The 16064-nt window shown below is 39.3% G+C and overlaps 1 protein-coding gene across 2 annotated transcripts in view; it reads left to right on the forward strand.

The window, feature by feature from the left end:
- Positions 1-16064, forward strand: part of CPQ (carboxypeptidase Q) — a 451967-nt gene that overhangs the window by 140542 nt on the left and 295361 nt on the right. Inside the window, exon 3 of one of the 2 annotated variants that reach the window (XM_027582022.1) lies at positions 10081-10261. In XM_027582022.1, coding sequence (XP_027437823.1) covers positions 10081-10261 — 181 coding nt within the window. Of the gene's footprint in view, positions 1-10080; positions 10289-16064 lie in introns of both variants that reach the window. The other variant, XM_035726988.1, reaches the window with a different exon arrangement.

Here is a 16064-nt window from a genome sequence, read left to right on the forward strand (position 1 = left end):
TGATAAAGAATAGTTCTGCTCTGAGCCAGGTAGGCTCCATATTTGCTGATTATATCTATTATTTTTGTTTTATTCTTGGTGATTGCTTTGAAGTGAAGTTTTAGATAAATCAGATAATTACTGCTGATATCTATTTGATATATGTCCAGAACCCTTACAAACCTTACTCTTACTGTCTTATGTTGCTTTATAGCACACATAGCAATTTTTAGCTCTCTCATCTCATCTAATACTCACAAGAATTCTGATGGTGTCAATAATACTGTGATTCCCATTTTACAGGCTGGGAAAAGTTAAGCAGCTTATTCATGAGCAAAAGCTAGTGAGCTCTACAGCCAGTATTCAAGCCAGGTTACATAACAATGGATGCTTTTTGTTACTGATAAAGAAATACCCTGTTTTAAGCATATCTGGAAGAATGCATAATGTAGTATAGAAAATACTTTGTAAGTTTTTGATGAAGATCATTGTTTCACAGATAGGCTTCATCTTAAAATTAAACAACAAAAAAAAGTCTTTGTTTTGATAACTAACTTTCAGTTTACATACAGCTTTCCCCAGGAAAGTAATCATTATATAGATTGGGTAATATGGTTATGGAGTACAACACTCAATGAAGCTGATTTCCCCATTGCAGTAAATGGCATCCCCTCCATACTCTTGCTCAAAATGGTCTGTCCAGTCTTCTTTCTCTCCATCACCCTGCCCTCCTCCAACCACTCCTGCTCTCAACCGGAATGTGGCAGTTGCCCCCTAAATAGCTCTCCATACCTTTTCTTGCCTCCTCCAAGCCTTCCATCACACTAAGACTATTGGTATTTCCAGAATGTAACTCTGAATTTGCCTGATTTCTCTGTCCCCACCCAAATTCCTTACTGCAGCTACAGGGCTCCCATGTGATGTCACCCTGCCAACCGCCAGGCTCCTCTCATGCCATTCTCTCCCTCACTCTGTCTTTAATCTCCTTCTCTCTTCTGCTCCCTGGCTTCCTCCTCTAGTCTATTAACACTCCCTTCTCAGATCCCACCTTCTCAGCAGGGCCAGCCATGACCCCCAGACTACGATAACTAGTCCTGTGTCAGTCGACCGCAGCCAGAAACTCACCTCCATACCCCCGCATGCCATCACTAAGGCTTGTAGATTTTCCTTTTTAAATATCACTGGAAGCTGACTGACGTACATAGAACCTTCCAGCTGCTCATTTCCACGGATGACTAAGAAGATAATGTTTTTTGTGGAAGTCCCCACTCACTCACACCGGTCACGATTACAAGGAACTCCTCAGGGGTTGAGGAGAAAGCAACCAAGTTCAAACAGGTTTCAAAGCAACCATATTTAAGACAACCAAAGCAACTGTGTTTCAAACACAATACACCTCATGTTTTAGACTGTAACTGGCTCCCTGTGATAAATGCTAAAATTAATCAAAGTGCCCCCAAAGTGTGACTGCCTTTCATGGCAGTTTGGAATCTCTAAGTGATCGGATTGCTAAGGATTGGTTTGTGCTCCATGCTTGTTGCCATTGTGTGTTGCAGAGTTGGGTCCCCATACTACTTGAGTGTGCTACATGACAGGTTGAAGTAAACACAGAGGTCCTGTGGTGGGTACCTCTCCATTATACAACAAAATGTGTAAGTTCTGTATTTTTGAGGCCAAAGTAGACCAGTCATTTCGCTTGTGGCTAGTCCTTAGGTGTCAGTATGGCAAGGTGGCTTGTGGTACACTGCTCCATCAGCCAGACAGCTGCCTCTTGAGACATGCTGATAATTCGCTGTGCCCATGGATTTTGATGAAGTCAGGTCTGGGCTTGCTCTCCAGGTAACAGACCAGGTTTAATTTGAGCCAGATCTCAGGAGACAGTTGGGAGAGGGTGGGTCACACACCTGCAGCTATCCTTTGGGGGTGCACTTTGCCTCTTGCTCTTCTGACTTTCACTCAACTAATAGCTGAGTTTAATATTCTTTTCCTGAAAATTGTTTCAAGGAGACTGTTTTCCTTGCCTTCTTGGAAGTCATAGAATGAGAATAGGGGTCCGTAAATATCTTGGTTGAGAAGTAGAAGATTTTAGAGTGTCTCTTTGTCTGTTTGAGGGCCTGGCAGGAAGCCTCCTATTCACTGTAAATGAATAGATGTTTTGTCTATTTTTGTCTTCCCTTCTTTGTTCTTTTTCTAGGAATGCCCTTTTCTTCATTTTCAGGCTATTGAAGTCTTCTAAGTCTCACTTAAAAGTTTCATCTTATAGGAAACTTCCTAGATTTCCCCCAGTCAGAATTAATTTATTATTTTGTGAAATTTTACTTTGTACATTCATTTAGACTTGTGACATCCTGTGATCTTTTTAAAGTTCTTGTTTACCTACTTTTCTCTCCCACATTTGAATTTTATTTAAAATTCAATTTAATTAACATATACTGTATTAGTAGTTTCAGGGGTAGAATTTAGTGATTCATCAGTTGCATATAACACCCAGTGCTCATTATATCACGTGCCCTCCTTAATGCCCATCACCCAATTACCCCATCCCCCCACCCACCTCCCCTCCAGCAACCCTGTTTGTTCCTTATAGATCAGAGCCTCTTATGGTTTGCCTCCCTCTCTGTTTTTATCTTATTTTATTTTCCCTTCCCTTCCCCTATGTTCATCTGTTTTGTTTCTTAAATTCTACATAGAAATTATATGGTACTGTCTTTCTCTGACTTATATTACTTACCGTAACATACTCTAGTTCCATCTGCATCTTTGCAAATGGCAAGATTTCATTCTTTTTGATGGCTGAGTAATAGTCCATTGTGTGTATGTATGTATGTATGTATGTAATATGTATGTATGCATGTATAGAAAAGTATGTGTGTATGTGGTATATATATCACATCTTCTTCATCCATTCATCCATCCTTGGACATCTGGGCCCTTTCCATAGTTTGGCTATTGTGGACATAGCTGCTATAAACATTGGGGTGCATGTACCCCTTCGAATCACTATTTTTATATATTCTGGATAAATACCTAGTAGTGTAGTTACTAGATCATAGGATAGTTCTCTCTTTAACTTTTTGAGGAGCCTCCATACTGTTTTCCAGAGTGGCTGCACCAGTTTGCATTCCCACCAACAGTGTAAGAGGGTTCTCCTTTTTCCACATCCTTGCCAACACCTGTTGTTTCCTGAGTTGTTAATTTTAGCCATTCTGCCCCATGTCAGGTGATATCTCATTGTCGTTTTGATTTATATTTCCCTGATGATTTTTTCATGTGTCTGTTAGCCATTTATATGTTTTCTGTGGAGAAATGTCTGTTCATGTCTTTTGGCCATTTCTTGACTGGATTTTTTGTTTTTGGGGTGTTGAGTTTTATAAGTTCTTCATAGATGTTGGATACTAGCCCTTTATCTGATAAGACATTTGCAAATATCTTCTCCCATTCCATAGGTTGCCTTTTAGTTTTGTTGATTGTTTCCCTTGCTGTGCAGAAGCTTTTTATCTTGATGAAGTCCCTATAGTTCATTTTTGCTTTTTTCCCCCTTGTTTCTGGAGACGAGTCTAGTAGGAAGTTGCTGTGGCTGAGGTCAAAAAGGTTGCTGCTTGTGTTTTTCTCTAGGACTTTTTTATGGATGCCTGTGTCATATTTAGGCCTTTCATCCATTTGGGATTCATTTTTGTGTATGGTGTAAGAAAGTGGTCCAGTTTCATTCTGCATGTGGCTGTCCAATTTTCCCAGCACCGTTTGTTGAAGAGACTGTCTTTTTTTTCCGTTGGATATTCTTTCCTGCTTTGTCGAAGATTAGTTAACTATAGAGTTGAGGGTCCATGTCTGGGTTCCCTATTCTGTTCCATTGATCTATGTGTCTGTTTTTGTGCCAGTACCATACTGTCTTGATGATTATAGCTCTGTAATACAGCTTGAAGTCCGGAATTGTGATGCCACCATCTTTACTTTTCTTTTTCAACGTTACTTTGGCTATTTGGGGTTTTTTCTGGTTCCATACAAATTTTAGGATTGTTTGTTCCAGCTCTGTGAAAAATGCTGGCATTAATTTGATAGGGATTGCACTGAATGTGTAGACTGCTTTGGGTAGTATAGGCAATTTAACAATATTTGTTCTTCTAATCCATAAGCATGGAATGTTTTTCCCTTTCTTTGTGTCTTCCTCAGTTTCTTTCATAAGTGTTCTATAGTTTTCAGAGTACAAATCTTTTACCTCTTTGGTTAGGTTTATTTCTAGGTATCTTATGGTTTTTGGTGCCCAGATTTTCCAATTTTTGAGAAAAGGACTGAAACTTAGTCAAATTCATGCTGCTCCCAATGTCCAGTATGAAGCTCTACCCAGTAGGAGGGCTGTAAATTTGTTGAGTGAATTTGAATCTTTTAAGGCTTGTTCTTTAATGAGAAGGACGTTGCACAATTATAATCTCCATACACAAGTGGACACTCAAAAAGGACTGCTCTGATGTTCTTTTATCTGTCTTGCCCTGAATTTGTAATTTCCTTACCACTTCAGGCCAAAACACTGAGTTTCCAAGAATAACTATTTTCCCTTCTCCATAACTGAGTTCAGGAAAAACCAGCCACTGGACCTAGTTATCTTGTGTAGTATACTCAGTATAAGATTATGCGATAAGAGTAAGAAGCTAGGCTTCCTTTTGGGTGGGGCTGGAGTATTTCCTGTTTGGAGGCTAAATCTTCTGAAATCAGAATCAATTTTCTAAAACGTACTGCATTGAATTGAGCCCCAGAGACATGTTTTTCTGTTTGTATTCTTTTCCTTTCCTTTTGATAATAGAAGACATTATAAAAATTCTCACTTCACTATCTTCCTATTCTTAGCTTTTCTTGGGGGGAATCCATTCAGAAGATACTAAGCTTGGAGTCTCTTTATCAAATTCTTCATAGAAAAAATGATCTGAGCCAACACCACAGCAGCCAGCATCTGTTGTCTCTAGAAGGAGACCACAGCAGTAATTATGCACAGGGTAAGTCACTTAAAAAATAAATTGATCAATTTAAAAAATTAGGTGTGGAGAATAAAAAGGCACCTGAGGATTTTTACAGTTTTTGTGATATAATCAGCTGTAGCCAAGAGAGTTGCTTTCTAATGTGAGTATTCTTAGCTTCAGTCTCACATTTTCTTCAGAATTAACTACCCTAATCCTTTTCATTACTCTAACAGAGTCTGATGACTCTTTTCTTAGAGTGAAGTCTCCCTCCCAACTCCTCTGTTAATAGTTTGGGACCTAATGTGACAGTAGTACTCTGATTTATGAGTCAGATCCTGAAGAAAAATAAAATAACTTGAGAAGACTTTTTATATACCTATTTATTTTTCCTCTTTATTCCCCTTAAAATGAAAATACTGAGCCTTTCTATTTTACATTTGTGAAAGAAGATAGCAGTGCAGTTAATAGGAGGAGCATGGTCCTTGGATTCAAATGTCAGCTTCAGGGCGCCTAGGTGGCTCAGATGGTTAAGCATCTGCCTTTGGCTCAGGTCATGATCTCCAGGTCCTGGGATCAAGCCCCGCAATGGGCTCCCTGCTCAGCAGGGAGTCTGCTTCTCCCTTTTCCTCTGCCTCTCCCCACTGCTCCTACTCTCTCTCTCTGTCTTAAATGAATAAATAAAAAACTCTTAAAAAAAAAAGAAACCACAACAACAACAAAAAAACAAATCTCAGCTTCAACACCCAGTAGTTGTGTAAATGTATTTTTCTGCATATCAGTATCCTTCTAATAACTACTTTGCAATTTATCTGGCCATTAGTATAAACAATAGATATTCAAATATAGCTATTATTGCTATTATCATCAATTATCCTGATGTACAGAAATATACAAGTTCCTTGGAAAGTATACATTTTTGGAGAGTGATCAGGGATCGGGTATTATTATACTTTAATTTTTTCTTCTTTGGTTTCTTTTCCTTCTTTCCATATATGCATATGTACATGTATTTGTACATGTACATGTACATGTATTTGTGATTATGAATGCGTGTGTGTGTGTGAATTTCACACACACACACGCCTGTGTGTCAGGCACCATTTCAAGCACTTTGGTAACTTTTTATTAACGAATAAAACAGATAAAAAATTCTACCTGCTCATGGAGCTTCCATGATTGTAGTAGGTATAGCTGGAAGCTGATAAATTCTATGGAAAAATGAAGCAAGGTAAGAGGAGAGGAAATTGGGAGTGGGTTGCACTTATAAATAGGGAGGTCAGGGTAGGCCTTAGTGTGAATATGACACTGGATTTGTGTTCTTAGGGGTTTTCATGTACTGTCCTCAAGAATGGAGAATGGGGAGAAGGGAGATGAGAGCACAGAAAAGAATAGGAGCCTGCTGATTTGTAGGAGAATATGAGTATTTCCTTTGTGTAACATGTGTCCAAACAAAAAATGATACAGATGAGCGAAGTCTTCCAGGTGGCCTCGTTTTATTTTATTCAGTTTGAGCAAAAATCTTCCTTAAATGCTTTTTCTACATACCCGGCCATCCCAAAAGATGGATACTGAATACAGTCCACTTGGTCTGTGACGGCTGCCGGAGGTCATCACCATGACTCTCGCATCTGTTACTGAACTGTCATGAAGCAGGGTCCTCAGGACCAACAGAGATGCTTTAGGCTATTTGCCTACATAAAGGCTGAGTCCGCAGTGGTTGTGAGTTCTACATTATAGCTACTGCACACATACGGCTATTCAAATTAAAATAAGTGACATTAAAATTTCAGTTTCTTAGTCACATTAGTCACATTTTAAGTGCTCGATAGCCATACGTGTCTAATGGCACAGATAGAGAACATTTCTAACACTGCAGAAAATTCTGTCAGCATTTGTTATTTTATGTGTTCCTATCTCTGACATTGTTTTTTCTGGTACTATCAGCTTCCAACTGTATCTCTTCTTTTGATTTGTTGTTTCTCATGGTTTATAGGTTTAAATACTAGATTTAGAATTTTGTGTGAAGTAAGGGTAGAGAGGCTCTAACAGAGAGCAGAGGAGCTTTCTTATGTTCAAGTCCTTGAGTTGTCATACTTAGAATTTATATTCCTATTCTGACTGCCCCAAGGCCTTTTTCGCTTGGTTATTGTTATGCAGCTGTGCTCTGGGTGGTGAGAGAATCAGACTGCTGAGTTATTATGGGAGAAGTGCTATCAAACTTTAAAAGTAAAATTGCACTTTTATGGAAATACTTTAGATGCAGTCAGTGGTACCCTACTTGGAGCAATGCTATTCAAGGAGTGTTTATTGACTGACTGCCTACACACATACACCACGCACTGTGTTAGGCCCAGGAGATGCAAGCAAAAATGAACATAGCCCCAATCCTTGATATCACAGTTTACGTGGTGGAGAGAATCATAAATAGGCAGAATTTCAATTATCCAGTGCCCAGGTAGGCCCAGGATACTCTGAAAGCCCAGAGGAGGGTGGTTCATAAGCCAGCCTTCCCTGGGGGTGGCGGGGAGGGAAATGAGACAGGAGATCAAAGGCCAGAGAATGCTTCCTAAAGAAGAGATTCTTAAATGGCATCCTGGAGGATAAATAGGTGTTAGTCACATGATGGAGTTGGGAGAATGAGATCAACAAAACATGATGTACCATAGTGTGAACAAAGATGCTGAGGAGTGAACTGGCATGGTGAGAGCGGGAACTTTTAAGTGTATTTTTGATGGAATTTAGAAGCAAAGGGAGATTGTAGAGAGGGGCAGGCTTTGAACGGTATGTTGAAGTGATGGTTTTCAGCAGAGCTGGAGAGGGGCAGGGCAGGGGTGGTAACGTAGGCTGATTACTCAGTAGTTCAGGTAGTTCAGGCAGCTCTGTGGAGGTGAAGTTTGGGGGAGCTAGGCTGGAGGCCGGGACACCAGTGGTGGTAGGTGTGTGGAAGAGGAGGGAGCCATAGTAGGCCCTCAGTCCAGAGGTAATGAGAGGCTGATGTGAGAGTGTGGAAAAGAGCACCTGGGTTCAATCAACGTTTAAGGCATGAAATTATCAGTATTTGAGGATTAATTTGATGTGGTGGCTGAAGGAGAGAGGAGTCAGAGATGACTCTAAGCTTTCAGGAAAGCAGTTAATTTGAACGGTTCTTCCATGTTTACAGTCAATAGGTTTTGACCTGTTGCTTCTACTAGTGATTTGCTTTGGCACCTGTGGTGTCCAGAATGGGTTTTGGCTGTTCAAGTCTCTATCACACTCTCATTGGTTAAAAGAACTTGAAGCATAGACCATAGTGAAGTACCACCCTCCTAAGACTTTAATTCTGCAGCGGCCTATGAAAATTTATAGAAATTTGGCTTCATTTCTAGTGGCTCCAGTCCAGATGCCAAAATTACCCCATTGCTGGGACAGCCTTTGGGTGGACCACTGAATCTGTTATTCATTACGAACAACTGAAAACCATCAATAAAATTCTTGTATTATGCCAACAGTAACACTAGTCATGTATTAAGGTAGGTTTCGGAAAGTTACGAATCTCAAAATCTGTCTAGCTGAACTCTTATTTGTATGTTTATACATATTTATTTATCATGTGGAAAAGCTAGTGCCTTCCTTTTTATAATTGTACATTGCTTTTTTTAGATTATAAATTAAATTTTGAGTTCTGAATGTTGGTAGAGACATGCTTATAGATCTATAATCAGTCACTTTATTTTATTTATTTATTTTTTAAAGATTTTATTTATTTGACAGAGAGAGACACAGTGAAAGAGGGAACACAAGCAGAGGGAGTGGGAGAGGGAGAAGCAGGCTTCCCACCGAGCAGGGAGTCCAATGTGGGGCTCGATCCCAGGACCCTGGGATCATGACCTGAGCCGAAGGCAGACGCTTAATGACTGAGCCACCCAGGTGCCCATGTAGTCAGTCACTTTAAAGTAAAAGTACAAATCGAGTCCAGATAGGGGAACCAGAAGTAGGCGTGGAGCCAGCCCAAAGGGTCCGTTACAATGGGGCCTATATTGAAAGCAAGAATTCTCTCATACCTGTAGTGCATTTTAAAAGGATTTTCCAAGTAACAGTTAATATTTTAATGACATCTGTTAACCTTCCAGAAAAACCTAGTTCTCTATTTTGCAAGATTAAGGAAACATGCCAAATACATGTTGATACTTCTGCTTTTATTGACATATTTCATGACTGCATGGCTAAATCCACAAAAGAGTAGGCCCCAGCCACTTTCTTTTCATAGTTTTATTTAGTCACTGCACCTAGCTTTTGTTGCTGAATATCTTCTCCTTGTCACTCAAACTGCTCCATCAAATTGGATCTTCAGTGATCTGGCAGTTTTGAATGACTTCTTGGAGGCTGTGAAACCCTGTTCCCTAATCAGGAAGATCTGGGTGAGTCTTGTAGGAGGAAAGATGGTGCATCTCTTCTAAGTAAGACAACAGGATTATGGGACAGTTACATCTTCAGAAGTTTTATCTGGAGAATAGTGATGTGTTTTGGTGATGAACAAGTACTGTAAATCGAGAAGCATGGGAAGTTTTCATATTCGTTCAGAGTGTTTTGTATAAAGGAGGAATGAAAACAAGCTGACTTTTTGTAGTTCTTGGTAGAGGTTACATTAACTATTTGTCAAAAGTTGGATTTTTGAAGATTCTTGGCTTCTAAGAACATTCATCATGAACTGCCATTCTTTGTATGCTGTCCATGAAGGTTGTTTAACAACATGTCAAAATAACTTTATAAAAAGGTAAATATATGTTTCATTAATCCCAATGGGAGCTTTCTGAAGTGCATTTTCTTTATGAATAATTAGTGTCATTTTGTGAAACTCATGATTTCTTAGGGTGGGAAAGAAGGGGTAAAAAGCTATCTTTTCAAGCAATTTGTGATTTAGTACCAGCTGGTCAAGTGAGTTGAAAAACCTTCTGAGTCATTTGTCATATTATTTTGAATGCCTTTTCTCTCTCTTGGGAAACTGTCTAACCTCTGCAGTCTCTCTCCCATGGCAAATCACTCTAAAACTTTGATCTTCTCAAACCAGTTTGTCAGATGTAGCAGATAAAGCATGTATGACCTTTTGTGTGCCAATTCAACCTGGCTGGTCGGAAACCATAAGTTAATCCTGTATGACTTTTATTTCCAGGCATTACAGCAGAAGTTCTGGTGGTGACCTCTTTCGAGGAACTGCAGAGAAGGGCCCCAGAAGCAAGAGGGAAGATTGTTGTTTATAATCAACCTTATGTCAACTACTCGAAGACAGTGCAGTACCGGGTCCAGGGGGCAGTGGAAGCTGCCAAAGTGGGGGCTTTGGCATCCCTGATTCGGTCAGTGGCTTCCTTCTCCATCTATAGGTAGGTCATGGTGTTCATTTGAAGTTCTTTAAAAAACCAGGGTTGTCCATGAAAGAGGAGCCCTTATGAAATAAAAACAAAGCATTCAAATGAAAATACTGATTGTTTATGGAATTCTCCCCCCATTCCATATTTGGTCATTTGTTTGTAACATCTTCTTTGGCTTTTTTAGGATTCCTAGCATTATTTGTACATTCTTTTAAAAAGCTTTCCACATCCATGATGACCCCATAACATTTCTTATGTAACCAATATATTACGTATTTTCATTGGAGGAAGAACTGAATTCACGTCTGTGTTTCATCAAAGATTCCTTATGACTTCAGAGGAAGCCAGGCCTTTTCCCATTGTTGCTAGAGAAGTGAAATAAAAATAAAGTGGGTAATATGATGGGGGTTGTCTGTGGTGGAGTAGAAAGAGAGGAGGAAGCAGAGGATCTTGGATATAGACCTGGTTCTGCCCCCAAACAAGTATGTGGCCTTGGGAATGCTCTTAAGCTCCTTGGGTCTCAGCATTCTTCACTGTGAATCAGTGATGATGAAGAATTATATATTTACAATATATAATTTGTATAATTTGTATAATTTACAAACATTTGGGAATAAATGAGATGAACTTATGAAAGATACTTGATTTTCTGCAAAGGTCTAGTAAGTGTTTTGTGGTATTTAAGGGCAACGTAAGTTTTGTCTTTTTCTTTGTAGTTCTGATTGAGGTAATTGTGAATTGCTTTATTGACCCTCAAGCAATTTGTGATTTAGTACCAGCTGGTCAAGTGAGTTGAAAAACCTTCTGAGTCATATGTCATATTATTTTGAATGCCTTTTCTCTCTCTTGGGAAACTGGCTAAATTTTATCTTAGGATAAAATTTAGCATTGCAGTAGATAAAAGTTCTAAGACTTGACCTGTACACATTTGGCCTAAGTTAATAGCTACATATGGTAGTGTCACACATTAAGGGTGAAGTATTTGATAGACATAAACATGGATAAAAGAAGCACCATTCTAGTCATAGTCTGATCTCCCAAAGATAACAAAAAAAAAAAAAAGAAAAGAAAACACGGCAAGCAGAAACAATTGCAACTAGGGTTTATTTGGGTTTCAAAATTAGATTAGTATCTATTGTAAAGGAAAATTTATTTATTCTATACAATTTTTGTTTGGAGCTGGAGACACAGCTGTTTGGTCTTAATTAGCACCCTGCGCTCTTGAAAATAATATAATTGAGGAGAAATGAGCCAGTAAGAAACCAACTCAGAAGGGTGTTGTCCAAAATCACAGAGAAAAAAGGAAAGGGACATTTTTCTTTTATGGGGATAAGATATCTTCCCAAGGACGAAGATGGGACATGTTAAAATCACTTTTAAAAGTTTTATAAGAGAGAAACTAGTTCCACGGATGTCATAGTGCTAAAATAATGTTCTTTGTAGAGTCTAAAGGTTTGGGGACTAGTGAAATAATCATTGGACCATAGTCTCTTGGATGGTTAATCTTCCCAGGAGGGAAGTCCTAAAATGGTTAGCTTACTTCCCAGAATACCTCAGTCGCCCCTTAGAATAACGTACTCGTCAGCAAACTGTGGCCATTCACTATGACTTCACTGGTCATGAGATCTAAATTATGTAGTTAGTCTGTTGCTTTGTGAAATGGGGTGATTGCCAAAAATATTTATATAAGAACTACTATTCATAAGACTAATAAACTCCCAAATGACTTAGTATACTGCAATCTGCCAGGGTTAACTGACATTTTTTTTTCTGGTATAATGAAGATGTCTGGAAACCAAGTCTATAACCTGGGAGCCCCAGAAAAATTATGCCCAGCATAGAATGTAGACATCTCTTGTTAACCTCTAATATTTGGGGTCAACAAATTCTAGTGTATACCAAAAAGACATTTTTCTTTTTCTTCATATTTCTAGATCTAGACTGATTATAATTTTTCATTGATTTTATAGCTAACCATATTTCACTGGACTCTTGACTTTTATAACTTTGTATTTTTGACGTTTATAAATACGTAATAACATTGCCCTTTACACAGTACTTTAGAGTCTTTGACATATGTCATCTTACTTGTGACAACTTAGCAGACCTAGCAGAAGGGGCATCGTTATCCCCATTTTACAGATAGAGAAATGAAAGTTCAGAGAATTCAACATGTTACCATGTTTAAGTCTTACATCTTGAAAACTAAAACTAAAATGAAACAAACTCTGCCTCTTTGTCCACTTCTAGCTAATTGTTCCTTAGAGCTAATTTTCCTTAAAAGAGTATTTTTTATGTTCCTGTCTCTAATTCTTCATCCATCATTCCCTCTGCACACCATTTTAATCTGGCTTTGCCAGTATTGAAATGGAACCTGTTATGGTCACAAATAGCAACCCTAGTTGTCAAATATAATGGACATTTTTCAGGCCATTATTTTACTTCCCCTCTCTGAAACATCGTCGCTGTTGACTGCTTCCTAAATATCTCTTTTCTTTGGCTTCTCTGACTTCTCATATTCTCTTTCTCTTTCTTGCTCTCACCCCTTCCCTCTTTCCTACTTTCCCTCTTCCTCTTCTGTTTCCCTGGCTTCTCACTCTGAACACTTGACCTGAGCAGTCCTATAATGCTTGTGACTTCCGCCACCATCTCCACTGTGACACTTTCCAAACCCACCTCCCCTTCCCATACCCGCTGCCTGAGCCCTAGGCCCTTATATCCCGACACCTCCCGATACGTCTTTCGGGTGTTCCATAGCGGTCTGCACTTCGGTTTTCTTCAAGACCGAGCTCATCCTCTTACCTCTTTATCCTGCATTTCCTACTTCAGGGAAGAGAACGTCATCTGTTCTGCCTACTGAGCTAGATGGTTCTTCAGTACTTTTTGTTCTCTTCCCTTATCCATCATTCCTGGTAATTACTCTGTCTCCTAGGTCCTGCTCTTTCTTAGTCATTTCAACAAATGCATATTGAGTAGCTCCATTTCCCAACATCACCCCACACTCCGGTAGTCCGGAGTCACTAACACTTTGCCGATGTACCACGTGTCCTCAAGGTTCATGGCTTGGCATGTGATTTCTCCCTTGTAGCCTTCTGTCCTCTTCCTCACTGTCTCATCCTGTCCTTCAAGATTCATCTTGAGCGTTTCTGTTTCTGGGGAGCCCTCCCTGATATCTAGATCCAGTGCAGGTAAGCCACCTCTTTCTGGTATTCGCACATCATCCCGTGCATACTCTGTATCATGATGTCTTGGAGGTAGCTGTGGTTCGTGGCGTGGTAGGGTACACTAACTGTTGTAACAGCTCCGAATCTCTGTCACCTAACCCAGTAGGAATTGAGTGCTCACATACTGGTTCCCAGAGGGTATTCAGCAGGTGGCCTTCTGCTCCTTCCCATCTTGTGACGCCACTGCCTTTAAGATCTCAGAGTCCTCTTTTGCATCCAGCTGGCAAGTAAGAAGATAAAATCGCTAATCAAATAGGAGGTTTTCTGTGGCCAGGTCTGGACATGGCGTACCTCACTTCTACTCACATTTCATTGGCCAGAATGAAGTTATGTGGAGGTGGGGAAATTTGGTCTATATGCCATCAGTGAAAGGTAAACTGTCCAGTGCATCTGAACCGCCTGACTCCACTCAAAGTTCCAGAAAGACATTAAAAAAAATATATGTATATGTATATTTAATATTATATTTAATATATGTAAATATATACACATATATTTATATATATTTAAAACCTCTATATCTCCATCATCTAGTATGTTTGTTACATAATAGTCACTCAGGAACAGTTCTGTTGAAGGAATGAACTTGTCTGAAATTGTATAATTGGTCATGGCAGGGCTGTTATGATAAACGTGGTGACCATATTCTAAGTACTCTCTGACCAAACTGTGTAGCCTCTGTATAATAAGTTCAAAACAACCTGAATTTTTAGAGGACTTTGCTCTGTATTTAAGGAAAGTATCCAGGTGCCCTATATTGCCAGATTATGTCTTTTTTCTGCCATAGCATTCATGAACAACGATGTTTTGAATTGGTAATTGAATAAAACTGCTCCCTTCTCTCTGACAGACATTTCACCTGTAGTTCTATGGGAGTGGTGATACAGGATTCCGGTTAGGAGTAGTGCAGAGATCAGCAACCCTAAAGAACAGAATATAAATTGTAATTAGTTTCTGCTTGGCTTCAAAATCAGAGAATCCCCTAAAGGGCAGAAAATGTATTTGACCAGTTTAACTTGACACTTGTCAGCGCCGTTAATGATATTTGTCAGCCATTTTGGAAGTACAATAGTCACACGGTTACATGACAGATATCCTTAAGAAACATCTGTAAAACATCCATTACTTGTTGCCTTCAATATCTCCAGGCTCATTGTTGTCATTTCTCTGTATTGCCATTATTAGTATTCTTGTCCTCAAATTTTCTTCAAAGAGAAGATTTTTTTCTTTACTGAAGCTTTTATAGTGACTTTTGTTCACCATTAAGTATCAACTGGGACTCTCATTAGATCTTTTTTAGTTTTTCTGTATGTAAAATACCTTTTGCCTTGGTCATAGCATATTTTAAGGATAAATGTAATTATTAATTTAAGTTCTGCAGAGGAACCATTTGTCTTACATTATTTCTCAAATTAATTCGTTTTTTAGTAAATATTTATTGAGAGCTTACCAGTGCTCAGAAGTTGCCAAGCTGTAGGGTTATTAAAATGAATTAGACATGTTTTTTGTCCCTCAGAAATATTCTATCTGGCTAAAAGAGAGGAGGGTAAGCTTAAAATATAAAACTAATGTAATCTCTTTTTATATTTAGTGCTAAATGAGTAATGGAAAGGAATGAAGGAAAGAAATGAACATTTATTTAGCAACTACTTTGTTCTGTGCATCTCTGAAGGCTTAAATAGTTTGTTTCAATTAATTCTTTATGCAATCCAATGGAGGCAGATAACTGGTATCTCTCTTTTACCAAAAGAGAAACAGGTTTAGAATGCTTAGATAATCAAATTACACAGCTAGTGAAAGAACTAGGATTCATAATTAGAGTCTCTGGTTCTAAATTCTATGCACTTTGGATTGCACCAAGCAACCTGAAGAGCCAGTGCTTTGGAGTCTAAAAGGGATAGCAGAAATCTGATTAGAGCTGGCTACATAGAGGATGTAGATTTTGGGTATATTCAACAATGAAGTTGAACTCAAACAAGAGAAGGGGGGGTGTAAAGACATTCTATACATGAACAAGGTGGGCATGCATGATGCACTTGGGTAATACACAAGTAGACCAGTATGGCCGGAGCCAGAAGGTTTCATAGAAGATCAGGGAAATGTAATTTTGGGGTGAATAGAAGAGACCAGGTTATGAAGAATCCAGAGTACCAGTTTGGGGAGTTTTGAGTTTTATGTGGAGGAAATGGGGAATCATTGAATGTGGTAGAGTTGGGGGGGGTGATGTTTTAGAGCAATGTTTCTCTAAAGATGGTCTCAGGATGGGACGCCTGGTCTGGATGGGGCGCCTAGGTGCCTCAGTCATTAAGCATCTGCCTTCAGCTCAGGTCATGATCCCGAGGTCCTGGGATAGAGCCCTGCGTAGGGCTCCCTGCTCTGTGGGCAGTCTGCTTCTCTCTCTCCACTACTTGTTCTCTCTCTCACTCTCCGTCTCTCTCTCTCTCTCTCTCTCTCCCTCTCCTCTCGTGCTCCTGCAGGTGCACACACTCTGGAGGGGAAAAAAAAGATGGTCTCTGGAACACCGTCGTCAACCTCACCTACCTCACCTGGGAGCTTATTGATAT

Source organism: Zalophus californianus, chromosome 4 (genome assembly GCF_009762305.2).
Source record: "Zalophus californianus isolate mZalCal1 chromosome 4, mZalCal1.pri.v2, whole genome shotgun sequence".
Taxonomy (NCBI): Eukaryota; Metazoa; Chordata; class Mammalia; order Carnivora; family Otariidae; genus Zalophus; species Zalophus californianus.